Source organism: Ipomoea nil, unplaced genomic scaffold (genome assembly GCF_001879475.1).
Source record: "Ipomoea nil cultivar Tokyo-kokei standard unplaced genomic scaffold, Asagao_1.1 scaffold0302, whole genome shotgun sequence".
Taxonomy (NCBI): Eukaryota; Viridiplantae; Streptophyta; class Magnoliopsida; order Solanales; family Convolvulaceae; genus Ipomoea; species Ipomoea nil.
Genome location: NW_017616730.1, coordinates 3,796,489 through 3,824,453, shown reverse-complemented (window position 1 = coordinate 3,824,453; position 27,965 = coordinate 3,796,489). Strand labels below are relative to the sequence as shown.

The 27,965-nt window shown below is 35.6% G+C and overlaps 4 protein-coding genes across 4 annotated transcripts; all 4 read left to right on the top strand.

Moving 5' to 3' along the window:
* Window positions 1-9,645: 9,645 nt before the first annotated feature.
* LOC109163790 (UDP-glucose iridoid glucosyltransferase-like) lies at window positions 9,646-12,278 on the top strand. Its single transcript, XM_019312497.1, has 2 exons — window positions 9,646-10,371; window positions 11,205-12,278. The coding sequence occupies exons 1-2, from the start codon at window positions 9,888-9,890 to the stop codon at window positions 12,080-12,082; spliced, it is 1,362 nt and encodes a 453-aa protein (XP_019168042.1). The 5' UTR covers window positions 9,646-9,887; the 3' UTR covers window positions 12,083-12,278.
* Window positions 12,279-12,605: 327 nt separating this feature from the next.
* Window positions 12,606-15,018, top strand: LOC109163786 (UDP-glucose iridoid glucosyltransferase-like). Its single transcript, XM_019312492.1, has 2 exons — window positions 12,606-13,262; window positions 14,008-15,018. Exons 1-2 carry the CDS (start codon window positions 12,782-12,784, stop codon window positions 14,898-14,900), a joined length of 1,374 nt encoding a protein of 457 aa, XP_019168037.1. The 5' UTR covers window positions 12,606-12,781; the 3' UTR covers window positions 14,901-15,018.
* A 2,578-nt stretch (window positions 15,019-17,596) lies between these two features.
* Window positions 17,597-18,278, top strand: LOC109159024 (MADS-box protein JOINTLESS-like). Its single transcript, XM_019307007.1, has 4 exons — window positions 17,597-17,773; window positions 17,877-17,918; window positions 17,983-18,024; window positions 18,120-18,278. The coding sequence occupies exons 1-4, from the start codon at window positions 17,666-17,668 to the stop codon at window positions 18,276-18,278; spliced, it is 351 nt and encodes a 116-aa protein (XP_019162552.1). The 5' UTR covers window positions 17,597-17,665.
* A 4,910-nt stretch (window positions 18,279-23,188) lies between these two features.
* On the top strand, window positions 23,189-27,257 carry LOC109163781. The gene is made up of 3 exons (XM_019312487.1): window positions 23,189-23,841; window positions 24,521-26,561; window positions 26,683-27,257. The coding sequence occupies exons 2-3, from the start codon at window positions 24,654-24,656 to the stop codon at window positions 26,962-26,964; spliced, it is 2,190 nt and encodes a 729-aa protein (XP_019168032.1). The 5' UTR covers window positions 23,189-23,841; window positions 24,521-24,653; the 3' UTR covers window positions 26,965-27,257.
* The last annotated feature ends 708 nt before the right edge of the window (window positions 27,258-27,965 follow it).

Here is a 27,965-nt window from a genome sequence, read left to right as displayed (position 1 = left end):
AATATGGTTGGCTTTATTAATTATATATATTTTTAATTTTTTCATGGTATTAATAAAATACTTGGTAAATAAATATATAGAATTATTTTGTATTATAACTTTTATATTTAATTAGAAAAATAGTGCAAAAAAAAAAAAAAGATAATAGACAATGTAGTGAATATAATCAATTGATGAATTTGAATGTAAAAATTTTTACATTTGAGAAAAATAAAGACAATATAACTAATGAAAATATTTCTCTTAATTAATTTATTGATAATGAATAATTTTTTTTCACTGAATTAAGACATTGTAAGGACAACGTAGCGAATATAATCAATTAATAAATTTGAATATAAAGAATTTTTATATTGTAGGAAAATAAAGACAATATAACTAATACAATTATTTCTCTTATTTAATTTATTGATAAATAATTTTTTTTGAATAAAGACATTGTGGACACATAATTCTAAATTAAAGAAATGCATATCTATAATTTTTTGTTGTAGCTACTAAATTATTATTTATATAATTTAATAAGAGTAAAATAGAGTACTAATTATGCCAACTTTGATTGGGATGAGGTTCGAACCTAAGACCTTTATTTTTTTTTTTATTGAAATCAATGAGTAAGTTAACGGTGAACTAACGGCAATTCTTAAAATTTTAACGGAATTAGTAACGGTGTGTGGGTATTTTAGGAAATTTTAGTGTAAAATTTAAATCTTATCAATCTTTTAATTAATCTGAGCCATTCATTTGATTAAAATCTGTGACCGCCATTTTTTCTACCCATTATAGGCCTAACTCTCTTGGGCTCTTATTAGTATAGTAGATATAAATAATAATTTAGTAGTTACAACAAAAAATAATACATATGCATTTCTTTAATTTAGAATTATGTGTCCACAATGTCTTTATTCAAAAAAAAAATTATTCATTATTAATAAATTAAATAAGATAAATAATTGTATTAGTTATATTGTCTTTAGTTTTCTTCAATATAAAAATTCTTTATATTCAAATTTATTAATTGATTATATTCGCTACATTGTCCTTACAATGTCTTTATTCAGTGAAAAAAAAAATTATTAATTATCAATAAATTAATTAAAAGAAATATTTTCATTAGTTATATTGTCTTTATTTTTCTCAAATGTAAAAATTTTTACATTCAAATTCATCAATTGGTTATATTCACCACATTATCTATTATCTTTTTTGTGCACTATTTTTCTAATTAAATATCGAAGTTATAACATAAAATAATGCTATATATTTATTTACCAAGTATTTTATTAATACCATGAAAAAATTAAAAAAATATAATTAATAAAGCCAACTATATTAACTACTTTTGAGAGATTTTGTGACAAAGAAAATATTCAAATCACACAACAAATTGAAGTGAGAACTACCTCGCAATGTTCTTGTTTGACAATCAGCAGTTAGCGGTTAGCGTTAGCGGATTATACTAGCGGATTTGACCAGCGAATTTATTTAATTATTAACATTGGGTAGAAAAAATGACCGCCAAATTATTAAATCAAATGAATGGTTCATATTGTTCAGGTTTTAATTTTTTTCTTTTAAGATTTTCTAATTTATCCTTAATTATATGATTATCCATTTAACTTTTCCGTTAATTCACCGTTAGTCTAATTCTAATATTAAAGTCTAATATAGAATTATAACTACACCATTAATTTAATTCTAATATTGAAGTCTTAATAGAACTTAACCACAAATCCTAATGTCGGAATCTCCTCAAACAATATTAGTATATATTTAATATTTTATGCCCTAATTTTTATTTGTTCTCCCTTATGTCCCGTATTTGGTTTCAACCATACCTATACAATTATTTTATTGACAATTATAATCAATATTGACTATATTATCTTGCATTTGTAAACTTAGAATTACCTATTTAACCTACACGGGCTTAGCTCAATGGTTTAGTGGGTAGTATTTGGGAGAAGAGACCAAGGTTTGAACCTCGGCGGCGGCAATGCGGGAATTATGACCAAAGTGGGCAGATTCCTTGTGCGTATCAGCATTTGGCCCTGTCTGCTGAACCATTGAGTCACAGTGATTTACAACTTCCCACAATGCTCTGTCGGGTCGGAGTGTGGGGGGCCTTGGGGTTGGGGACTCAACCTTTGGGAGAAGAATTACCTATTTAAATACGCAAATTCAACCTTCAATTATCTATGCATGAACAATTTCAATATAATCTTGCCTTAATATACTTTAAAGTACTTATTTAAAAAAAAAAAATCATTGGGCATTATACCAATCGCGCAATGCGCGTAAAAAACTAGTACTTTTATAAGTTTTATTGATTTTCCATCAATTTTCAAGAAAAATATTGCGTGATTTGGGCCATTGAAGAAAGCGAATTGTGGGCCCATAAAAAGATACATTTTGCATCAATTTTTCTTAACTTAATTTTTTCATTTTCGCCAACTAAATAAATCTTGAATTGTTCAAATGATTACAGATCCCTTAGGCTTGGAGTTAACCCTGCAATTCACCCCTTTTAAGCTGGCATGCCTATAAAAAAATTATGTAAAATTTTTATAATGTAATGTAAAAGTGAGATTGTTTTTTAAAGTGAAAGAGTATTGCAGATACCTAAAGAAAATAGTGAATAAATTGCAAATTTAATAATATGGAGGTAGGAATTACTTTTAAAGTGAAAAATAATTTCAGGAATAAAAATAGTCTTATCTCAAATACATTGTTTTTGAAAATAAAGCATAATATTGATTGGTCAATCACTTTAATTAGTGGCACATTTTGCATCAAATTGGATGGTCTAAGTGGCCAAGTGAGACCGGATTGGCCAGAGACTGTATGGACATGTAAATGACATTTACAACTAGATACACCCTGGAAAATTAAAAACAAAATTAATAAAAATCTATGACACCAATGATTTTGATATGATGAAAACGTTGACAAGCTTAAAGATTCAGTTTTTTTTTTTAGAAATTATGAAGGTTTTGTCTTTACTACGTTTTATGGTGACGTGTGCATAAGCTAGAAGTGACTTCTAAAATAAATATCAAGCAAGAAAATAAAAATCTTGAAAATATTCCATTAATTACAAAGATTATATATAATTCTTCAAACATAATTTACACAATAAAAATTGATGGCTGCAGTGGGTGCAAGAAAGCAGTGTCAGGTTTATCCAATACATATTTTTGAATAATAATTGCAAGTTTTTTCTCGTGGCTCAAAAAGAAAAGAAGAAAGCAGTAAGGGATTAACAAGTGAGAGGAGGAAGATCAGAGGCCTTTTGATACTCCGACCGATCAAACACCCGACTACCAAACACCAAGAATCCCAGGGTGTACCCGGCAACCGCCACGACCAGGATGCCGACGTTGAAAGACATGACGGCGAGCATGACTAGGTAAGCCATCGTTATCCGCGCCCCATACAGCCCTGTCTGTACGAGACCCGCAACAACGTTGTCCGTTTCCGAACTGACGAACCTCGTGTGAGACAGGCATTCCACCAGTAACGACAGGAAAAACACCGAAACCAGATTTAACACGTACATCTCCAGGCTTTCGGAGCCCCTTCCCCACACAAATGTCATCCGCATCTCCATGTTCTTCATCTCCTTCAATTCTTGTAGATCAGATGATCTCTCAATATGTCCGATCCTAGAATGAAACAAGGATGTTGTTCTTGATGGCTATATATAACCTAATGACGTATCCACACTAATTAAGTAATTAAGTACATGTTGATTAGTCTTTGCAGTACAACAAGTTTGGTGGATCGGAGGAGAGTACCAACTTATTACAAGTGCATTAAGAACTTTTTTTTTTTTTTTTTTTTTGATAACGAGGAAAACCTGTCATCAGTGTACTATTTGAGGGTGTGCACTGGGTAAACTCTGTCTTATAGTTTTAGCCCCCACAAGTGACTATAATAATACAAATTAGTTTAGACTGTCTAATTGACTCAAACCAAGAAAGTCATAAGTTGTTCTAATTGAAAGTTGAACTTAAAACTTTATGATTATTACCTAGTCAACATCTGAAACTTGAAACTTGAAATCTTATAATTAGTATTGGATTATTCTTTAATTTATGGGAAAGTCAGAGGTGGGGTTCTGAGTTAAGAAACTTTTGACATGCATGAAAACATCATGTGATTGGTATTTGGTAAAACAACCCACTGATTACATGTTTTGCTTAAGTCATAAAATTAGGTTTGGGTATGTGGATGATGCTGATATCTGCCATTTGGTGAAACCCATCTGGGATTTGGAGTTCGTTACTGTTATGATTAGGAGCGGGTGAGGTTGGATTTGCACTTACGGTTGTACTAAACATATCTGCAATTTCTGTTGCTTGTAGTACAGCCATAGTACAATGATTGGGACAGCTAATGGGCTGGGCTTCGGCTAGTTAAAGGCCCAATAATAAGCCAAGATGGTGATTAGTATGCAATTGTATCCAGCCCAATTCATTGGGTCTTTTTTATTTGAATAAAGTATGCGGCCCAGAATTGGAGGCCCATTATCGTGTATATGCTTCAAACAGAATAAATGCAAAATATAAAAAAATCAGCAGTTATCCTATGAACTCTGGTCCACCTGAGTTCAAAATACATAATTTTTTTATTTATTGAATGTTCACAATTTAAATTATGAACATTTCGTAAATAAATTGTGAACTTTTAGTATGTAAAATTGTGAACATTCAATATATAAATTTAATATTTTTTATCTGGGTCTACAGAATAATTTATAATAAAAAACATCAACCTTCCAGCTGTCGCCATCACATGAGATAAGAGAAGTTATCTTGATTCCTCTAGATTTAATTGAGAACAACCATTGACCTTTTTTAATGTCAACAATTTTTTTTTTTAAATGTTTAAATCACCATTTGTGACCCGTGATCGATCCGCTTATCCGGAGGCCACGGGCTTGAGGCGTTCGAGGAAATGCTCATACAATCATAAATCCCAGAGTTTCTAGAAATGTAAGAACAAATGTGTTATTTTTTTACATTTTTTTTATGCACAGAATCCGGCAACAATCCCAGTTGGTCGTTTAGTTTATTTCTTATGTAGCTGGCCGGCGGCAGGCGGGCGTAGATCGTGATGTATGAATAAGAACAGATTACGACCTAATTCGTAGAAAACTGACAGGTAATTATTCTATGGATCATAATCTATGAATCATAAATATCAGGTACATTTTTAATATATTAAAAATATAATATTTTTGTAAAGATATATTATTTGATAGTATATACGGAATATAAAATAATGTACTTTACATACACAAATAATGTACTTTTTATTTATGGTCTACATAATTGTGTGTACCATGGTCCATTTAATAATGATTGGTGATTCTCAATGCCGCTTAGGGCATCCTCAATAGTTAGGGATTTTACCCCTAATTTTTGTGGGCCCCAACATCCACCTCATCATCCACTATCTCACTCAATCACAAAATCTCTTCTTCCCATTAGAGCATCTACATCAGAGGAGAAATTGGGGAGAATTCACTACTTTTGAGGTCAAAATGCCATGGTGGCAGAGAGAGAACCAAGAGAGAGAAAGGGTGTGGAGCATCTGCAAAGATTGGGATACTTCTCTGCCCAAGAAAAAAGAATTAATGGTGGAAGAGAGACCCAATAGAAAAATGACATGCTTATTTTTTTTTAATATATATTTGGGTGAAGTGCCAAATAGCACCATGAACCAATTGCAATATGTCATGCCGCACCCTGAACTTACATAAGTGATTATTCAATTCATAAACCGAAAAATCTTGTCCGTCTAGCCCTTTTAGCAGGTTGTCTCCAAGTAACAGGTTATAACTTGATGATGTGGAGGTATTTTTATTTTTTTTTTGCTGATGTGGAGGTATTTAGTTGGCAGGTCACCATTTATTTATATTAAATATAAACTAACCTCCTGTTATACTCCTCCGTAATATTCTGGCCGATCTTCGCCACAACGGCGATATTCTCTTGAAGTCGGCAATCAAGAGGCTCCAGGCCAGTGATGATCTTTCGCGACCCTCCAGAGCAGAGCAGTTTCCCACTCCCAGCGACGTGATTGCCACCATCAGTTTGGCGATTGACAATCATCAGCGAAGTCGCAAGTAGCGAACTGGTCTTCGTCGCGGGAGGTTTTTCCGGTGTTGAGTCCATGCATGGACGATCGGAAGCCATAGATGGGGTTAGGGATGTGTCTAGATCAACCTCCGCTGCTCGGATTGTTGATCGGAGTGGTCCAGAATTTGTGGACTCTGTTGCGCAGCCGGCGGTGCCCCGACGATCGGAGGATGGCGACGATGCTCAGGACGATGGCGAACCCCTCTCGCGACCTCAGAATAGTAATCGCCGTCCTCAGTTTGTTATCGACTATCAGAACCTCAGCCAATTGGTGTGCTGATTTCAGTTTCTTAAAAACCCAGAATTTGGAGATCTACATTTAGCTGAGGTTTTTGGTTCTATGTTGTAAAGCTACTACCGATCAGCCATAAGTTGTCTGAGGATTCTGAATCAGTGAAATATAGGGTGATGATTCAAAGTAATCAGAATGCCGTTAGTTTTCATATTTGCATCTGCTGTTAGTTTTATATTGAGATTGATGTTTGAATTGGGTTGGTGTTTCTTTTCATGCCAAATCAAGTTACTGACTTACTGGAGCAAGAATGGTAGTGGATTTTGCAAGAATGGTAGTGGGTTTTTTTTACGATGATCATTGTTTTCATTACCCAGTCTCTGTACGTAGAAAAGCTCAAGATTCCGGTGTGTTGGATGTTGGCGCAGGCAGTGAGGACGGTGGAAAGGGTATAGTGGTCTTGTCTGAGAAGGTGGGAGGAGTGGATGTGGTGAAAGAGGTGGAGAGCACTGTAGAATTGGCGGCAACGAGTGAAATCAGCAAGAAGACAATTAAGTTTGATGAGGTGCTCTCTGAGGTTTTGTGGTATGCCCATTAAGAAAAGATGGAGTTCTTGTTCGTGAAGGCTGAAGCCAATTCATATCAAATGTTTTACACCAGGACCCTGTTTTTTGAAGCAAAATAAAAGGAATATTATTACTGTAAAGAAATCAAATAGCAAATGTAACTAATGGGATTGAAGTTCAGTATCCCGGGACCAGATTAAGAGTCTGTAGACTTAGCAAGAGTATAGGATTGATTGACATGAAGAACTCAAACAAAGGCTATAAAACTAATTTGACCAAGCAAAGAGCCAAAGATTGACTTAAAACCAAAAAAAAAAAAAAAAAAAATCCACATCAGCACATTACCTGTGCCATGTCATCAAGGCAACAGGGAAACCTGCTAAAAGGGCTAGGCGGACAAAAATTTTCGGTTTATGAATTGAATAATCACTTATGTAAGTTCAGGATGCGGCATGACATATCGCAATTAGTTCACGGTGCTATTTGGCACTTCACCCTATATATTTTTAAAATCAGTTTTGATTTTTTTTCCTCCCCTCCCACATTATTCTCTTTCCTACTCACTCTTGCATTCTCCCCTTAATATCCCCAACTGATAAGCATGCTCTTAGTTTTAAGTTTTTAACAACTTTTTGTGGACCCACCATTTTATCTCCATACTTTAATTATTTCTTTATTTATTTCTTTATTTATTTTATTTATAAATTTATAATTTTAGAGATAAACATAAATGATACGTAAAAATAATATGTAAATTAGCATCCGTAAAAATTGTAAATAAAAAGTGTTAAAAATTGTGAAAGATGTGTTATTTATAGCAAATAAAATCATAATTATTAATTGCAAAAATCATATGTAAAAATCATAATTATAGCAAAAATCATATTATTAATAATAAAAATTATAACAAAAAAAATAATTTCAGAGTGGCGGCCACTCTGAAACGCCTTGGCGGGCGCGTGTAACCAGGCTGAAGAGTGAGACGCACCTGCGCGTCTCACCCTTCTTTTCTTCTTTTTTTTTTTTTAAAAAAAATTCTGACAAATTTTTTTTTTTTTTTTTTGCAGGAGAAAAATGTGGTGTGTTTTTTTACTTCCCATTAGTTAAAAAATTAAACATGGAGATTTTATTGTTCCAAAATTAGGGAAAGAACCCCTATTGGGGATGCCCTTACAGCACGTTTGGTTCACGGAATGAATTTGGAGGTAATAGGAATGTTATTCCACAGGGAATGGAATAGGTAAGGAATAGAATATGAATTGTATTCTGTTGTTTGATTGGCTGAAGGAATAGACTTTAGTAATTGTATTCCAGTGTTTGGTTGGTTAAAGGAATAGAAATGGAATAGGTTTTAAAGACATAAACACCCTTATATAAAATAATAATAATAATAATAATAATAATAATAATAATAATAATAATAACAATAATAATGAATATGATTATGATATACTGAATGTTATATATATATATATATATATATATATATATATATATATATATATATATATATATATATATATATATGTTTGTGTGAGAGAGAGTAATAATAATAATAATAATAATAATAATAATAATAATAATAATAATAATAATAATAATAATAATAATAATAATAATTATTATTATTATTATTATTATTATTATTATTATTATTATTATTATTATTATTATTATTATTATTATACAAATACATAATCATATTTATATTTATTTTTTCACTTATTCCACATCGGTTGGAGAAGTAAGGAATGGAGCCTTGATGCTTCTATAAAAGGAGCCTTAAGGCTCCATAATTTCAATTGCAATGCTCATCCGCTAGGCAAGTTTGCAATGCCCATCCGTTAGGCATGCAGATGGGCAGGCTATTTAATTTAGTAGCCAAGGCTCCATAATTAAGGAATCTTATACAGTTAATTTTTTTTATTTACATATATATATATAAAATAAACTGTCGAGGGTGTTTTGAGAAAATACTTTTCTTTTTTCAAAATGCCAATTGCAAACGCTGCAAAATGTGTTTGTATATATACAAAATGTGTGTGTGTGTGTGTGTGTGTATATATATATATATATATATATATATATTGATAGATTGATGGATAAAAGTTATAATTAATTAAATATATACATTTATATAATACATTATATTTATTAAATAAATATAAATATTATATAATGTCAAAGGGTATTTTTGGTATTTATGACATAAAAGCTATTCCCAAGGGCATGGGAATAGCTAATACCAAGGCCCCCCCTAGGAATGGCTATTCCCCTTGCAAAGGTAATAGCTCATTCCTAGGCATGCTATTCCCATGGCAAAATGATCCAACCAAACGATGGAATAGGTCTATTCCAAGGAATGTTATTCCATTCCTGACCTATTCCATGAACCAAACATGCCATTATAGAAAATGAAAATCTAGTCAGATTGTGGGTAAAGACACAAGGTTGGACTTCACAATTCTTGCATAGAATTCTACTCTAATGGACTCCTTGTGTACACTCGACACTAATCTTTCATCTAATATTGTTCCAAGGCCCGAGTGTGGAGTCTTAGGAGTTAAAAAAATTACCTTTTTTAGAATTAAACAAGTGAGGATTATGTCTAAAGTGAACAGATATCATTTGATCATATTTACTAAGACACTAAGTTACTCTGATTTACATTCTTTTATATTCATTAGAATTGAAACTTCAATCTTTTGGGAGAAGAAAATGGAACTTCAAACTAAGGCAGGAATCAGTAACTAAATAAACAACATATAGAAAAACTCCAACTGTCGGGGGGAATCAGCAATTCAATAAACAACACAGAAAAACATTCAATATACATTAACCGTTACGCCCACGTTGGACTGCATATAAACTTGTTCAACCAAGAAATTTTACGCCCATCCATCAACGCCGGAGAAAAGGGTTAGCAGAAGAAAGAGGTCGGCAATGGAAAACCTGCAGGGAGGAGGCGGAAAGCGGCGGCGCGTGGTGCTGGTGCCTTATCCCTTCCAGGGGCACATCACGCCCATGCTTCAGTTAGGGAGCATTCTTCACTCCCGTGGGTTCTCCGTCACCGTCGCCCATCCTCAATATAACTCACCTCCTCCTTCTTCTCATCCCGAGTTGGAATTTCACAGTTTATATGACGGCTTGTCCGGCTACCAATTGTCTTTTCAGAGCTTGCTTGCTGCCATTTATGGCATGAATGAGAATTGCAGGGCTTCACTGGAGGAGTATTTGGTTCAGTTGATGGAAGAAGAAGAAAAGCAGGATATTGCGTGCATCATCTACGACAACATCATGTTTTTTGTGGACGATGTGGCGACTCATCTAAAGATTCCCACCATTGTCTTGCGCCCTTTCAGTGCTAATTACTTGAATTCTCTCCTTTCCATTCTTCAACAATCAGACGCCATCTTTCCCTTCCAAGGTATGTACTATGTATGAAACTTCGGGTTGTAGGTACATATAACATTTCGGTCATGTTTGGTAACATAGTTAGTTTTATTAGTCAATTTTGACTTATTTGACCAGTATTAGCTGGTTGACTTGGTTAAATATTAAATATTATTGCTCTAAAATGTTAAAATTAAAAAAATTGTTCAAAATAGCGTTTTCAATCAGTTTTTTTAGAAAATCATTTTGCATATAATCAACTAACAGTTAATTTACCAAACACTTTTCTACAATAAACTAATGCTATCAACTAGTCAAACATATTAATCCAATCAGCTAACAACTATTTACCAAACATCCCATTTGTGAAATTGTAGTTAAGTTGGTGAGACAGGATGATTGGGGAACCACAATAATATTGCAAGTTTAACTTTTAGTGTGAGGGGTAGCTGATTATAATATTTAACCGAACAGTCATAAGATTGGGTTTGCTCAGTATAACCTAGACTATTTAGTTCTTTATCGACTAGGTTCATAAGATTCGGATGGATTTTAGTACACACCTAAAGTAAATTAGGCTAGTTTACCTTCTTATAATTATCTACCAACACAATCCTCGGTCAAATTTGGATAACCTAACCTGATTTATCTTGATGTTATTTTTTATTGGCTCAAAGTTACCTAATACACACCTATATAGATACCAAGCTCCTTGTGAATTTTTACCACCTAAAGTCACTAGGAGGAAATTTAAATTTTAAACTGTGTATATCTTCGAGTAGTGACTATTATTTTTCTTGTCACTCAAATGAGTAGTTAATTTATTATTCTTTAAAAAAAAAATTGTGTTTTCATGGAATCTTGTAGACAGTAGTATTCTTGAGCCATTGCCGGATCTTCATCCCCTGAGGTTCAAGGATCTGCCATTTCCAACGATCAACAACCATGTTATTGAACCGGTAGTCGATTTCTCGGTGAGAACAAATGACATAAGATCTTCAGTGGCGTGCATTTGGAACAGCGTGGATGAACTGGAGCATTCAGCGCTGTCAAAGCTTCAACAGCGCTACAAAGTTCCGTTCTTCCCCATCGGACCTTTCCACAAGCGGGCTTCTGATTCCTCCACCAGTTTGCTAGAAGAAGACAAAACCTGCCTGGAATGGCTGGACAGGCAAACCCCAGCCTCAGTTCTCTATGTAAGCATTGGGAGCTTCGTGAAAATGAGCGAAAAAGATCTGGTTGAAACGGCTTGGGGCTTGGCTAATAGTGATCAGCCGTTCCTGTGGGTGGTCCGGCCTGGATCCGTCGACGGCGGCTCCGACCAGCTGCCGGAGGATTTCGAGAGAGTGGTCGGAGACAGAGGGAGGATCGTGAAATGGGCCCCGCAGAGGAGTGTACTATCACACCCGGCCGTGGGTGGGTTCATGAGTCACTGCGGGTGGAACTCGACTCTGGAGAGTATATTCGAAGGGGTTCCTATGATCTGCTCGCCGGTTCTTTCCGACCAACCGGTGAACGCAAGGTACCTAACGCAGGTATGGAAGGTGGGAATGGAATTGGAGAGAGCCGAGAGAGGCGTTATCGAGACGACGATTCGAAAACTCATGGCCGGGGATGAAGGCAGGGAAGTGAGGAAGAGAGTTGTTGATTTGAAGCTCAAGCTAATTGAGTCTTGTATGGAGAAAGGTGGGTCTTCATATCAAGCCTTGGATGAACTAGTAGAGTTCATTTCTTCATTACCATGAGTCTTGTTTTCTATCAGCTTTAATCGAATTTGTTATGAACTGATTTCAATCTATGCTTTTCAGATCATTTACATGTTTCAATAATCACAGTTTACTACAACATTACTATCAAGATATTTCTGATAGTGATTCATGATTGTGTGTTGTTTTCATAGAATTTTTTGTAGTTTTCAATGAAATTAATGTCACACTGTAATTGTTGGTAAAGGACAACCCCAAAAGTCATGGTTTCACACTACTGTTTTGAGTGTCAAGGAAAACTGCAATAAATATTCAATGGTGTATGCCGGGTAAATTAAATCCTGTCTCGTATACCGGGCAAACTACTACAAGAAAGTAAATTACTTGCTAAATAAAGTAAAGTAGCTTAAGTTGTTCAAAATTGACCAGCTCAAATAACGGAAGACCAATAAGTTGTATTTCTATTTGGAGTCGAATTTGTAACCTTGTGGTTTCACAATACAGTTGTTGTTAGCTGTGCAAGTGTGCAACAAGAAATCAATCATTATCTTGAATGAGTCAAAGTGCATTGTTTTCCACACTGACAGACCAACTAGGAAAAACAAAAACCAGAATCACATCAAGGTTGTCTGCCAGTGTCTTCTGAGCATTCAAGGTCACTCCACTGCTCCACAAATAACTTCTTGTTTTCCAGCATTGCTTATAAAGCAATTTCCAAAGTAACAATCAGAGGTGAAGATGGAAATGGAGAAGGGAGCTCAGAGGCCTCGGAGCTATGTTATTCTGGTGCCATACCCGTTTCAAGGGCACATGACACCAATGCTGCAATTGGGGCACATCCTACACTCGAGGGGATTCTCCATCGTGGTTGCACACACTGAATTTCAAGCGCCCAGGCCTTCGGATCACCCCAAATTCGCCTTCCACAGTTTGGCTGATGGAATGGATGGGAAGAAAAATGAGCTCACCAAAAAACTGGATACTATGAAAGCTATGAATGAGAATTGCAGGGTGCCCTTCCAGGACTTTTTGGTGAAACAGGTGGAAGAGAAGGGTGATCAGCTTGTTTGTATCATCTATGACAACTTGATGCTCTTTGTTGATCCTGTGGCTTCTCATCTTCACCTCCCCACCATCGTTTTGCGCCCTTTCAACGCTGTTTACCTGCAAATTTTACTCCATAGCCTTGAAAATGCAGACACTATTTTCCCCCTTAAAGGTACATATATTAATATATACCTCATAGTCTTGTTATTGAGTCTAGTGACTCTGTTATAATGTAGTATGTGTTCATATCTACTTTTTCAGTCTACTGAAGCACAAAGAGTCAATGTAGTATCCATGATATCTATTCTTTAACCGAACCAAACAATCAAATTGAATAAAAGTGTCAATTAGATCCATCTACTACTGCGAAATGTTCAATTCCCACCACAAACTAAATTAAGTGTCAAATAGGCCCATGTGCCTTGTGTTGGATTAACTTTTTTTGCAGGTTGCCTATTCAATTATGGCCGCCGTCCTCGTTTCAAACGGCCATAGACATGACGGTCATGGTCGTCCCCAGACAGCCATGGCCGTCTAGAAAAGATTCGTTCCAAGCCGTTTTTTTTTTTTTTTTTTTTTTGTGTCTATCTGGACCTCATGTTTGAAAGCAGTGGCTGTCTGTGAAATATATAGCCACTGACTGTCCATGCCAAAATAAATTTAGTTGAACAAATTTAATAATTGAATAGACAATGTGTTAGTCATCTGTAAAAAAAAATCAATCGCACAAATTTAGATGGTAGATAGCCTATTTGACATTTACTTTAGTCCGTAGTGAGAATTGAGCACTTCGAAATAATAGATAGACCTATTTGAAACTTCTGTCTTTAAAATTTATTCCATAAACCAAAATTTATTCCATAAACCAAATAGTTTGGTATCAACTCAAATGTTTATGTATGCTTATGTGATTACAGAGTCAATGCTGCAGGATCCAATTCCTGAGTTTCATCCCCTGAGGTATCGCGATATGCCGATTAATATAGTGGATCCCGATGCCAGGGAAGCTGTAAAACAATTCTTGTTAACTTCAAACGACATAAGATCTTCAGAGGCCATAATCTGGAACACAGTGGAGGATCTGGAGCATCCATGGCTGTCAAAGCTTCAACAACGTTACAAAGTCCCCATTTTCCCCATCGGCCCCATGCACAAGATAGCCTCAACCAGAAAAACCAGCTTGATAGAAGAAGATGAGAGCTGCTTTCCATGGCTGGACAAGCAAGCTCCGCGATCAGTCCTGTACGTGAGCACAACCGGAAGCATAGCCGAAACTAACGAAAGGGATTTTGCAGAAATTGCTTGGGGACTGGCCGGGAGCGGGCGGCCGTTCTTGTGGGTGGTCCGGCCGGGATCGGTCCAGGGGTCGGACTGGAAAGAGCGGCTGCCGCAGGGGTTCGAGGCGCGGGTGGGAGATAGAGGGCGGATAGTGAAATGGGCGGCGCAGAAGGAGGTTTTGGCGCATGGGTCGGTGGGCGGGTTCTGGAGTCATTGCGGGTGGAACTCGACGCTGGAGAGTCTGGGCGAAGGCGTGCCGATGATCTGCCGGCCGCATTTTGCCGACCAGTTGGTGAACGCTAGGTTTTTGGTTCAGGAATGGAAGGTGGGGGTGGGGTTGGAGGAGCTGGAGAGAGGTGCCATTGCAGAGACTGTTAGGAAAGTCATGGTGGGAGAGGAGAGTGAAGAGCTGAGGAAGAGAGCTATGGAGATGAAGAGAAAACTGGAGGCTTCTCTTCAGAAAGATGGGCCTTCACACAGGGCACTTGATAAACTAGTACACTTCATTTCTTCACTTCCAGTGTTGAAATAGTCTACAAATTACATAAAAAAAGTAAATCACATGTAACATACTCAATCGAAAAGAGGTTAGCAATAATCAAATTTGTAATTTTATGATACAAAATTATGATATACTAATTCGTTCACTCCTTTCAGACCATATCCATATGTATATACTCCGTATATTAATTGAGGAGGCATATGGTATTAAGAACATATGTGGCCGACATAATTATCTTTATTTGTTCCAGTTTAGCTCTGGTTGAATAGCAATAAGATTAGTTGTTGTAACTTTTTCTAGTTTTCTCCTCTGAACACTATTTATATCTGCTTGGGTTTATATGAATACATTCATTAAGTTCATAAACTCTACATGGTATCAAGAGTCTAAATCTCCTACGAAATATTTTTTTTTTCTTTTCCTTTTTCTCTAATGGATGGCCCCTACTACCACTACCAAGATCAATGAGATCATTCAACTAAATGCTCTCACCCACTTTCCTATCAAATTCACTACCACCAACTTCTCAGTTTGGCGCCGACAGATTCACACAATCCTTGTTGGTCTCAATCTCCTGGGCTACGTTGACGGTTCCACCAAGGAACCGGCCAAATTCTTGGATTCTGCATATTTCATCTCTATTTGTTCTAGTTTAGCTCCTATTGAATAGATGTATATGTTAGATTAGTTGTTGTAACTTCTTGCTAGCTTTTATCCTCTAAACACTATTTATACCTGCTTGGGTTTATATCAATACATTCATTAAGTTCATAACTCTACATATGGAACTATGACAAGGCTGTAGAACTAAATTACATAAAGAATTCTATTACATGTACTCCTAAATTTTCACTACTACAGAATTCACATACAACGTCGGGTCTTTAACGTCGGCTATATAAATAGCCGACGTTAAAAACATTTAAATTTTTTTTTATAATTAAGTTTATAACGTCGGCTATTTATTAATAGCCGACGTTATAAATAAAACATAAAAATATAAAAGAAATACGTAACCTACGACGTCGGCTATATTAATAGCCGACGTTGTAAGTTGTTTATTACTTTTTAAAAAAAATTATTTATATATAACGTCGGCTATTTCCCTTTAGCCGACGTTATAAAGAAAAAAAAAAGAAAATAAATATAATAAGACGTCGGCTGATTATATAGCCGACGTCGTATTCTTTTTAATTTTTTTTTTCTAATTTTTTTTTTCTTTATAACGTCGGCTAACTAAAGTAGCCGACGTTATAAAGGTTATTAAATAAAGCCATCAGACGACCCGATCTCAGACCACCGCATCGCATCTCCTCCATTTCCTCCGATCCATCTCCTCCCCTCTCATCCATCTCCTCCATCTCTTCTTCCAACCGCCTCCCCCGCCGCTGCCGATGCCGCTGCAACCCGCCGACGTCGTCCCCGACGCACACTCCTTCCCCGCCGACGTCGTCCCCGCGCCGCCGCTGCAACTTCATTCCCCCGCCGCCGTCGCTGCAACTTCAACCCCCGCCGCCGTCGCTTCACACTCTCCTCCCCGCGGCCGCACCGTCTCAGACCGGCCGCTTCCCTCCGCCACTACGCCATCGACGGACACTGCCGGTACGTTATATATATATATATATATATATATATATATATATATATATATATATATATATTAATTATTATTAATTAATTTCGAATTTTATTAAATTGATTTGCAATTTAGGGTTTGTTTGTATATATTTGTATATTTTATTGATTAATTTCGAATTTTAGTCAATTTATTTGCATTTTAGGGTTTATTTGTATATATTTGTAATTTTTATTGATTAATTTTGAATTTTAGTCAATTTATTTGCATTTTTTAGTTTATTTGTATATATTTGTAATTATTATTGATTAATTTCGATTTTTAGTCCATTTATTTGCATTTTAGTGTTTGTTTGTATATATTTGGTAATTGGTATATTCTAGATTGTTTTGTAATCGGTAATTATTTGTATATAATTTGTAATTGTAATTGGTAATTTGTTATTGGTATAACTCTACAAAATTCTCTAACTTAATAACGAAAAAATTAATTAAGTATTTAATAATAATTTTTTAAAATTATATAATATAGGATTAACAACTCTAGAATTAACGAATATTGAGGTTAGTTGAAAATTTAGAAGATATGAATTGATGGATTAATTTGTTGTTGGACTTCATTTAATGAATTGGTGGGAAGAGGCAGAAAAGACACACCTAGGAGAAGAGCTCTCTGATGTTTTGTTGTACCTAGTGAGGCTGTCTGATGTGTGTGGCATTGATCTTGGCAAAGCTGCACTTAGAAAAGTTGAGCTTAATGCCTAGTCTTTAGCTGTACCTAGCTTAATGTCATTAGCTGCATCAACATTGAGTAATGAAAGGTTATATATCTTTGTTCGATTTGTAAGAAATTAAAATGAGATTACATTAGCTATTATGTAATGTGCAACTGTTAACAATGGCTTATAAAATTATTTTTGTCAAATTTGTAAGTAATAAGTTTAGTTAGCTGTCAACTACCATGTAGTGTGATGACATCTCAGTTACCATTCCAAATTTATAAGCTTTGCTATTTATACTAACGTTGCTCCAGAATATCAAGAACCACCAAAAGAAAAAAAAAAAAAATCCCATTAGAACCAATGTGACATCTAACCTACTAAGTTGTGATGATATTTCTAGTGAAATGCAATAGCTGAGGTGAGTTTAATTTGTGTGTTGTTTTCTGTACTCTTGGCTAAATGATGCATACTAAAATCAAGATGTAGTCTTGGCTATATATGAACAGGCAAATGAGGGGAGAGGAGCTTCAAGAATTGAGTATTGAAGAGTTGCAGCAGTTGGAGAGGTCCCTTCAAATAGGTTTGGGCCATGTTATCAACAATAAGGTTTAATTTGTGCTACCCAGTGATATTATGGTTTATTGTTATGATTATATATATGGTCTATTATATTTTTCACAAACATTTGTTTTTTCGACTAATTTGTCAGGGTGAAAAGATTATGAAGGAAATAAACCAGCTTCAAGAAAAGGTATACTAGTGTTGTTTTAAGGTTGAGTACTCACAGTGGTGAATTGAAGTTTCAAAAATTGCAGGGAGTGCATTTAATGGAAGAAAATGAACGATTAAGACAGCAGGTATTGGCTCTATATAATAGAATGTACAAATTAAACCTACATTTTCCCACATAACAGGGAACTGAAAATCAGTTGTTGTGTGATATAATGTGAAGGTGGTAGAGACATCAAAAGGTCAGAGATCGATGGCAGTAGCTCCCGGGGATTCAGAGAACCTGTTGAACCAGGAAGGCGGCCTATCCTCTGAGTCTGTCACTAATGCTTGCAAGTATCCTGGCATCCCACAAGATTATTATGAACATTGTCAAATATAAATTATACCTTTTTTTTCTTTCTTTTTCTTGCATACTGCTTTGCTGGTATCTGCATCTCGTTGGATGAAATTAAGTTCAAACTCTTAATCTTATATGCTTAAACGACTCAAACGTACTATGTCGTCTCTTTGAATTTGAGTCAATACAAATGGTCGTTAGAGCTCGATACTTAACCATCGGGCTGTCTATAAGTATATGAACTTGTTAATTGGCTGTCATCCTTTTCTTCTTTCTTAAAGTCCATTCATTATGGCAGGTTGCCCTACACAGGCTGAATGGAGAATCCTAAACAGTAACCACTGGTTTAAGAGTCTTCTAACTTCTTTTTTTGGGGTACTATTTATAATTGCAGTAATTATGTATTAAGTACTTATATATTTTCCAAGTGTTACGTTGATCCTAATGTTTCAATTTTAGGTGTGTCAATTCAGCAAAGTTGTTGAGAAGCAATGGATCAACTCGTTCACCAAAATGGACTAAGGTTTTGGTAAGTATTTTATACATTTGTAAAACTACATATATTTTATTATTTTTTATTAAATAAAATTTTAAATATAATTTAATTCAAATGTAGTGTGCTCAACAAGTTGGAAGTACGGCATGTGGATATTATGTGATGAAATAAATGCTTGAAATTCTTTCCAAAGAAGCATGCGCGGGAATGGATAAGGCATGTAATTTAATATAATACCTTTCTCTTTCTAATTTTAAAAATGCTAGCTTACTAATTATTTAATAATTATCAACTTTGTAGATTGTTGAGAGAGTTGGTAGATCGAGCTACACTCAACAAGAAATTGATCAAGTAAGAGACGTATGGGCCGACTTCTTTTTCTTTGTTGATGTATGGTTAAGTATGTAAATTGAACAAATTGATATTAGCTTTCGATAATGTTAACTTGTATTATTAATTAGTATCAAATTGTGAGATTTATTACTTTTATTACTTGTTTCATTATAAATATTAGATTAGATTGTACATATTTTGTTGTGGTTGCGGTGCAATAATTGAGCAGGTTTTGATTGTGGTTGTGAGAAATTGAGCAGGTTTAGGTTGTGATTGTTGTTGTGAGTAGATTTGAGCAGGTTTTTGGGTATAAATAATGGACAAATAAATTGTATATTAAAAAAAAAAAAATACAACGTCGGCTATTAAGTAATAGCCGACGTTGAATATATTTTTTTAAAAAATAAATAACGGTTACAACGTCGGCTAATAGCATTTAGCCGACGTTGTATAGTATTTTAAAAAAAAAATTAAAATACTTACAACGTCGGCTAAATGCTAATAGCCGACGTTGTAGGTATTTTATAAAAAATTAAAATACCTACAACGTCGGCTAATAGCATTTAGCCGACGTTGTAAGTATTTTAATTTTTTTTAAAATACTATACAACGTCGGCTAAATGCTAATAGCCGACGTTGTAAGTATTTTTTTTTTAAATACTATACAACGTCGGCTAAATGCTATTAGCCGACGTTGTAAACTTTATTTATTTATTTTTTAAAATAATATATAACGTTGGCTATTTATATAGCCGACGTTATAGATAATATTTACAACGTCGTCCAGAACAACTACGGAACATAGTCGACGTTAAAAGCTCTATTTAGCCGACGTTAAAAGCCTGCTGTGTAGTAGTGTTTACTCTCTTCAAATTACTTTATGATGTGGCAGGAAGTTGATAGGTTAATTTTTTTTTTTTTTTTTATGTAGACCCTTATATACGTGTCTACATCAAAATTTTGAGTGTGTAAGTAAAGGTTGAGAGTGGAGAATAAAAGTAGTTCATGGGTGTTGAAGGGCACTTGATAAACTAGTACACTTCATTTCTTCACTTCCAGTGTTGAAATAGTCTACAAATTACATAAAAAAAGTAAATCACATGTAACATGCTCAATCGAAAAGAGGTTAGCAATAATCAAATTTGTAATTTTATGATACAAAATTATGATATACTAATTCGTTCACTCCTTTCAGACCATATCCATATGTATATACTCCGTATATTAATTGAGGAGGCATATGGTATTAAGAACATATGTGGCCGACATATTTATCTTTATTTGTTCCAGTTTAGCTCTGGTTGAATAGCAAAAAGATTAGTTGTTGTAACTTCTTCTAGTTTTCTCCTCTGAACACTATTTATATCTGCTTGGGTTTATATGAATACATTCATTAAGTTCATAAACTCTACATGGTATCAAGAGTCTAAATCTCCTACGAAAGTTTTTTTTTTTTTTCTTTTCCTTTTTCTCTAATGGATGGCCCCTACTACCACTACCAAGATCAATGAGATCATTCAACTAAATGCTCTCACCCACTTTCCTATCAAATTCACTACCACCAACTTCTCAGTTTGGCGCCGACAGATTCACACAAGCCTTGTTGGTATCAATCTCCTGGGCTACGTTGACGGTTCCACCAAGGAACCGGTCAAATTCTTGGATTCTGCATATTTCATCTCTATTTGTTCTAGTTTAGCTCCTATTGAATAGATGTATATGTTAGATTAGTTGTTGTAACTTCTTGCTAGCTTTTATCCTCTAAACACTGTTTATACCTGCTTGTGTTTATATCAATACATTCATTAAGTTCATAACTCTACATATGGAACTATGACAAGGCTGTAGAACTAAATTACATAAAGAGTTCTATTACATGTACTCCTAAATTTTACTCTCTTCAAATTACTTTATGATGTGGCAGGAAGTTGATAGGTTAATTTTTTTTTTTTTTTTTTTTTATGTAGACCCTTATACGTGTCTACATCAAAATTTTGAGTGTGTAAGTAAAGGTTGAGAGTGGAGAATAAAAGTAGTTGTTTTTTTTTTTTAACATAAATTTGTGGGCACTGTTTTGATGTCATTGTAAGACACAATATTTATGATGAATGCATAAAATCATGCGATTTATGAAATATATGAACAGCAAAAAATCGAATGGTAATGATTCTATCAAGTACAAATGGCGGGCCCCGCAGAGATTAAGGATCCAAACCTTTTCATCATAATTCATGGCGTTTTTATCAGCCCAACTTTGTCTTGCGAATAAAGTCTGCTTTAACGTAAGCGTCCAATATCCAATAAATAAGGTTTAAAATTTGGGTTGTGTTGTGGGCCCCAGGGGGAGACAACCTTGATGTTACCCGGCCACCCGCTATTAACCATTCGCTTCCGAGTTCCGACCGTTGGATGAGAGCTAGTGATCTTCTTCTACGGTTCTACGCTTCTCGCCACAATTTTACGAAGCTAAATTAATTTTATTATTATTGTACATTTTTAATATAAGTTCATTAGCTTAGAAATTTTCTTAGTTTGGGCAGGTTCAAGTAGGAAAGAGAATGAGTAAAAAAAAAAAATAAATAAACAAAAGCTATATTAAAAATAATAATAATAATAAAACAAGAATCACGCCAACATGTGCCATGCTGTATGAGAATATGTTTCACATAAAAAGTGATGACTGATATGATTTATCTATACAGGAGATTATCGGTTGAAAGTTGTTGACAAAAATAGAGAGATTACTAATAAGTGTTTTATTATTTATATATTCACCCTTTAGTTAAACCATTTTATTCATGAATCGTTCCAAATTTCATTTGAATTATGATTTGTTTGTGTTATCTTGCTCCTATGAGCATTTATCCACAATAAGTAAGGAGTTAGAAAGTTTTGAAGGCAAACAATGAACAATTAAAGGACAAATTTGAAAGTAAACTTGCATGAAAAAAATCCTCCCCATTTGTATAAAAATCGCGCTATTATTTTTTCACATGCAAAATTTTTGTCAAAATTCACAAATAGTGTTGATCTAAGTTTAGTTTTATTCGCATTATATAACTTACTTATACTATCGGCTCAACATGATACCTTCTCAATTGAGATGTGACTCTGAATCCAAGACCCTTCATTTGTAAAGGTAACAGTGATGCTATCATATCACAAGATACTTGACTTTTTTTAAAAAAAAAATGTAGTAACTATTTTTTCAACAAGTTTCAACCATTAATCTCTTGAATGGATAGTTCATATGATAATATGTTTCACGTAAAAAGTGATGACTGATATGATCTATCCACACATGAGATTAACAATTAAAAGTTCTTGACAAAAATAACAAGGTAAGTTATAAATATTTTATTATCTATATTTTCAACCTTTAGTAAAACCATTTTATTCGTGAATCGTTCCAAACCTCATGTATTTATGATTTATTTGTGTTATTTTGCTCCCAGGAGCACTTATCCATAAGTAAGGAGTAAGAAAGTTTTGAAGGCAAACAATGAGCAACTAAAGGACAATTTTGAAAGCAAAGTAAACAAAAGAGGATAAGAGTCAATATGAAGCTAATGAATTGGCTAAAATACTTTTAAGATAGCCAAATAATGGTGCTTTTAATGGTTTTAATTATTTAGACAAATTCAAATAAAAGTGAAGTAAAAAATAAATGCATTACAATTTTCGTACCACTTGTCTAATATTGAATATTTCGATCACATCTCAACATAAAAATGTCAAAATCAAGTAATTTTTTGTGTCATTGAAAAAAAAAAAACTCAAATAGCTACAACTTCTGTGAAACCATCAAACCAAATTCAAATGTTAAAATAGTCGAAACCACAACCAAAATCCAACAAAAAAACATAGTAAAATTTTTAACAAAGTATATTTATTTGGTTAATATTTACGATTGGTGTGGGAGCTACCTCTCAAAGTGAGGGGATTTCTTGTGTGCAGTGAGCAAAGGTTTAGCCTTTGTGATTCTTCAATTGAATTACCATGATTTACATTTTCCCAAATGTTCTCCGGTCAGAGTGTGGAGCCCTTAGGGTTGGGTCAACCTGTTGGAAGAATATTTACGACCTCAAATGAATGGCACTGTGTATCCCTGTGCAGAAATACTTGAGTGAAGCGTAGTCAACCTCACTGTTCACCATTTCACCAGATTTCAGAACGAGACAGAGCAAGTGCAATTAAACCCATCCCTTAAACGTAAAGAGTAGAAATGCTGATGTAGTGCTGCAGTTAAACTTGCATGAGGCCCACAAAAAGATGAAGATGAGAGCTCAAAGATTTACCCAGCAGAGAATCCTATAGAGGAATCACAAGACGCTATCCCCAGTTCCCCACACCCTTTTCTCCTGACATAAATCCAGAAAAACAAAGTGAACTCCAGCCAAAAGTTTTGCTCTTTTCCCATATCTCCTCTACCTTTTACCCACCTTTGCTTTCACTCATAGCCTCTCTTTTTTTCCCTTTCTCTGTGATTCTGTATATTCCCTCACACCATTTCTTGAAAGGTTTCAAGAATCAAGAGAATGAGCTTCAGCCCAGCTGTGAAAGGACCAAAAATGGTTCTGGAATTCAAGGAGGCGTTTGGGTTCTGATAAAGGCCTTGTTTTTCTTCTGGGTTTTTGTTATTTTTCACTCTTTTCTTGGATTGCAAGTCTGGGCTTCACCGCCGCCGGCATTTCTGGTCCACCGACAGCTATTTCTGAGGCAATTGAGGGGTTCTTTCTGCACTGGGTTTTCGCAATTTTGAGTTGTCTCAGTTAGGTATGCTTCAAATCATTTCCATAATTGTGTAATTATATCTTGAGGTTTGTTCTGTGGGGTCACTATTTTCTTGTATTTTTGTGATTGAAAGCTGAAACCCAAGGGTTTGTGCTATCATTGTTGATGTTTTATGATTATTACCTTTTCAGAACATGAAACATTTGCATTAGCAAAACAAAGTTTCAGAAATTTGGGCAGTCTTTTAAGGTCTGCAATTGTTGTAGAGAACCCAAAAATAATTGCTAGATTAAATTTGGCTTCATTGCAGATGGTGGAAGATAACAATAACTATTTCCTGTCTTTGCCCATTGTTTGTGGTTCTTATTTCTCCAGAAGCTTATGAGAGATAGATGAATAGGAAACAAGTAAAACATGCTTTAAAAAGTTAGATTCTTTAGTGATGGAGGGCTTGTGTTGGAAGGTTCTCTGTTATGTTCCTTGACTTGTATCTTCACATGCATCCTCAATGAGGTTTCGCTATTCAAAACTTTGAAATTAGGTCATCCGTGATCTGTAATCGGCACGACGCTTTGTCCTTTATAAGAGTTCCATCTTTGGTGAGGATGGGTGGATTTACCTTATCTTTAGAGGACCACTCCATTAGTTTATTTTACTGTCTTTTTAAAAAAAATTGAATCTTTTATCGACTACTTGCTGGAAACTTTGTCTTTTTTTGCAGTTGTCATCCATTTTCTTCAGGTCCAATCATGAAATCACTTGATTGTATACTGAGGAACCTGTCTTGCATTCTAAAAGTTGTAATCTTCGAGGCTAGAATAGACAGATAGTTTGCGGTTACATCTCTGCAGCTCATGGAGTGCCACTCTGAGAAAGGGAACGGGATAGATGGTGGATTTACATCGAACCAAGCAAAGCATAGTTCAAAGTTTGGAGATAGGGTGATGTTTGAGAGGCCCGAAGTTTCTAATTTCAATCGTGGTGCGTTAGAAAATGGGGGTGTGGTTCCACCGAGACCTGCCAAGTTAGGCCAGAAGAAACGGGGTGAAAAGAAGGGAAGTGATGATGAAGAGGTTGTTAGATACATGTCGAGTTTGCCAAGCTATCTGCAAAGAGGAAAAAGCCAGCACGAAAAGGCTTTTAATGTTGGGGTTCTTGATTGGAGGCATCTAGAAAGGTGGCAAAGTAAACATAAGCAAATTCCTTCTAGCACTAGTGGATTTTCACCGTCGAGCAGCAATACGTCTTCTTTCTCCTCAACCGAAGAGTCATCGTCCAATTCTAGTAGCGGGCATAGCTGCTCTCCTTCGAATCACCCTACACTGCAATCTCATCTATTTTCTTCTGAAAAGTTGCGGGGGGACCTAAAACCTTGCCAAGCTAAACCCTCGAAAGTGCAACAAAGTGTCCCGAGGAGTACACTTCATGATTCGATTGAGAAAGTAGAGGAATTGAGTAAACATTCGGAGTGCCATCATGCTACTAAGACTAGGAAGTCACAAGATATAAAGGTTGATATCTCGATATCCAAATCGAAGGGAAAGATGATGATTCTAGATGGAGAACCTTTTATGAAGGTAGACGATAAGTTGTGTAGCTCACAATCCAGCACAACCAGAAGAAGCTTTTCGACTGGTATTAAACTATCATCAAAACCAAATGAACCTTCAATCAGTCCCGGGAAAAGGTCATCTACTCCTCCCAGAAGCTGGAACCTGCAAAATCCACCTCGGGTCATATCTTCTCGTGGATCGAATCCAAAAGAAGAATCTTTAGAACCTACGGCCAGAAGTCCTTCTCCATCTCGTTGGTTTGGCATCACGATGGGTAGGATAGACCGGACCAGTAATGCTAAAGGCACTTCAACTATGCCACCCGACAAAGCAGATGCCAAAAATAGGGCAGCATCTACTCCTTTGAGAAGGTTGCTGGAGCCATTGCTGAAGCCAAAGACGGGCAGTTCTGACAATTTTACTGGATTATTTCCGGGAGATTCAACATCTAGAGATAAGCGTTCCAAATCAGCCCCAAGGCGAGGAGAATCTCTTACTCCATACATGATGAAAGTAAAACTAGATTTAAAAGGATGTAAAACCATTGAAATTGGCGATCCATCTCCTGCTGGGAGACATGGACCCTCCACAATGCGAGCTCTTCTGCAAGTAGCTATCAAGAATAGCGTTCCTCTATATAAATTTGCAGTTGAGAATGAAGGTAACGTTATAGCAGCCACAATGAAGCATTCAATTTCGTCCACAAAGGAGAAGAACAATTTGATCTACACATTCTTTACCATCCATGAAACGAAGAAAAAGGATAGAAATGGATATATTCCTAGTGTCATTGCACAAATGAAGGTTTCTGATGTTCCATTCCCCGATGTTATTAGCCAGAAGTCAGGCTATCAATCAATCATTAGAGAGTTTGTGTTGTTTACCATGGGAGTAAAACAGGCAGGTCAGCAAACTGCAGACCCGCAGCTGAATGATGAGCTTGCAGCCATTGTTGTAAAAGTTGGAATGTGTTCTGAGACCCAAGATGTTAACATGAACGTTATTCTTCCTGGTGGTAATCATGGAATACCCAGAAAAGGTGAACCTTCTTCACTCATTGAACGATGGAAGTCAGGTGGGTCGTGTGACTGTGGGGGTTGGGATTTGGGTTGTAAACTAGGAATCCTTGCCAATCACAATGGAACGAGCAGGGAATCCAGTTCAACTAAAGTTTCATCGAATGCTGAACCGTTTGAGCTTTATCCTCAGGTATATAATTGTTTGTCCAAAGTTTTCTCCCCCCATTGTTATATTCATTTTCGAGTTCCATATTTCAGTTGAAACTTGAAACCAATACCAATTGTGAATGTCATTTCCGATCTTTTGATAGGGAGAAGATCAAGAAAATAAGCCTGCCCTCAGGCTGTTTCCTTTCAAGAATGGTATCTTTTCTGTGGAGTACACCTCATCTCTCAAAACCTTACAAGCATTTTCCATTTGCCTGGCTGTTTTAAATACTAGAAAGCAAGATGGATTTTGTGAATCCGGCAATGCATTTGGGGAGGATTCTTCTCGACCCACCATGGTGTCAAATGTTTCTAACAAAGCCCAGGCGGAGTTTCCTGGCAAGCGGGTCTCAATTCCACCACTTTCCCCTGTTGGAAGAGTCTAGATTGAATGCTTCATAGTAAGTAGACGGGATCTAAATCAAGTCTGTATAGTGTTTTTTATTTTTATTATCATGAGTTAAGATCTTAGACCTAGCAACAAAGGGTCATGAAAAAAAAGCCAAAATGGCTCAAAGTAACAAAGTTGAAGCTGTTTATAGGAGAGCACAACTCATGTTAGTAGTAGTAAATAGTTCTAGTTTCATGTTAGTAGAGTTGAAAGAAGCATTATCATGTGATTGGCATCTGAGGTGGAACAACCTATTTTATGAATGCATTTGGTGTTAGCTGCTGCAGATATGGAAACTTTTGGGGGCACCATTTAGTGATCTGTCCAAATAGGAAATGATGATTCAACCCAACTATCATAGCCATAAAATCACCAAAAAGGATGAATTGGAGAACTATATCCCTTCCCTAACTCCCTTAAATGGGAGAACTGTATGTTTGTTCTGATACCATATTGAATGATGCATTGCGAAGAACAGAGTCCCTTAGGCATCAGTTAGGAGAACTGTATGTTTGCTCTGATACCATATTGAATGATGCATTGCGAAGAACAGAGTCCTTTAGGCCTTAGATAGGAGAACTGTATGTTTGCTCTGATACCAAATTGAATGATGCGTCGCAAAGAACATAGCGAGATAACACAAGATGAGTTGGAAGAATCAATCACGTGAGGATTGGTGGAATGATGGCTAACATGTGAGCCAATGATAGTGGCAAAATAATTGCTTCTTGGTTGAGGAATGAGTGAAAGGTCCCTACACCATCTTCATTTTTCTCCTATATACCTGCACCTTCACATGGCCTCCTTTCTGCTTCACTCCAATCACCCTGTCCAACTCATTTTCCTTTTCTTCTTTAATCCCTCCCCCCCCCCCCCCCCCCCATCCATTGTACCCTACCAGTGTCAAGATTATTACAAAAAGTTGAAGACTTTGACATCTTTGCTCTGTACATTTTGTTCCCTTATGACCATTTGCCAACTTGGACTAGACCCCAA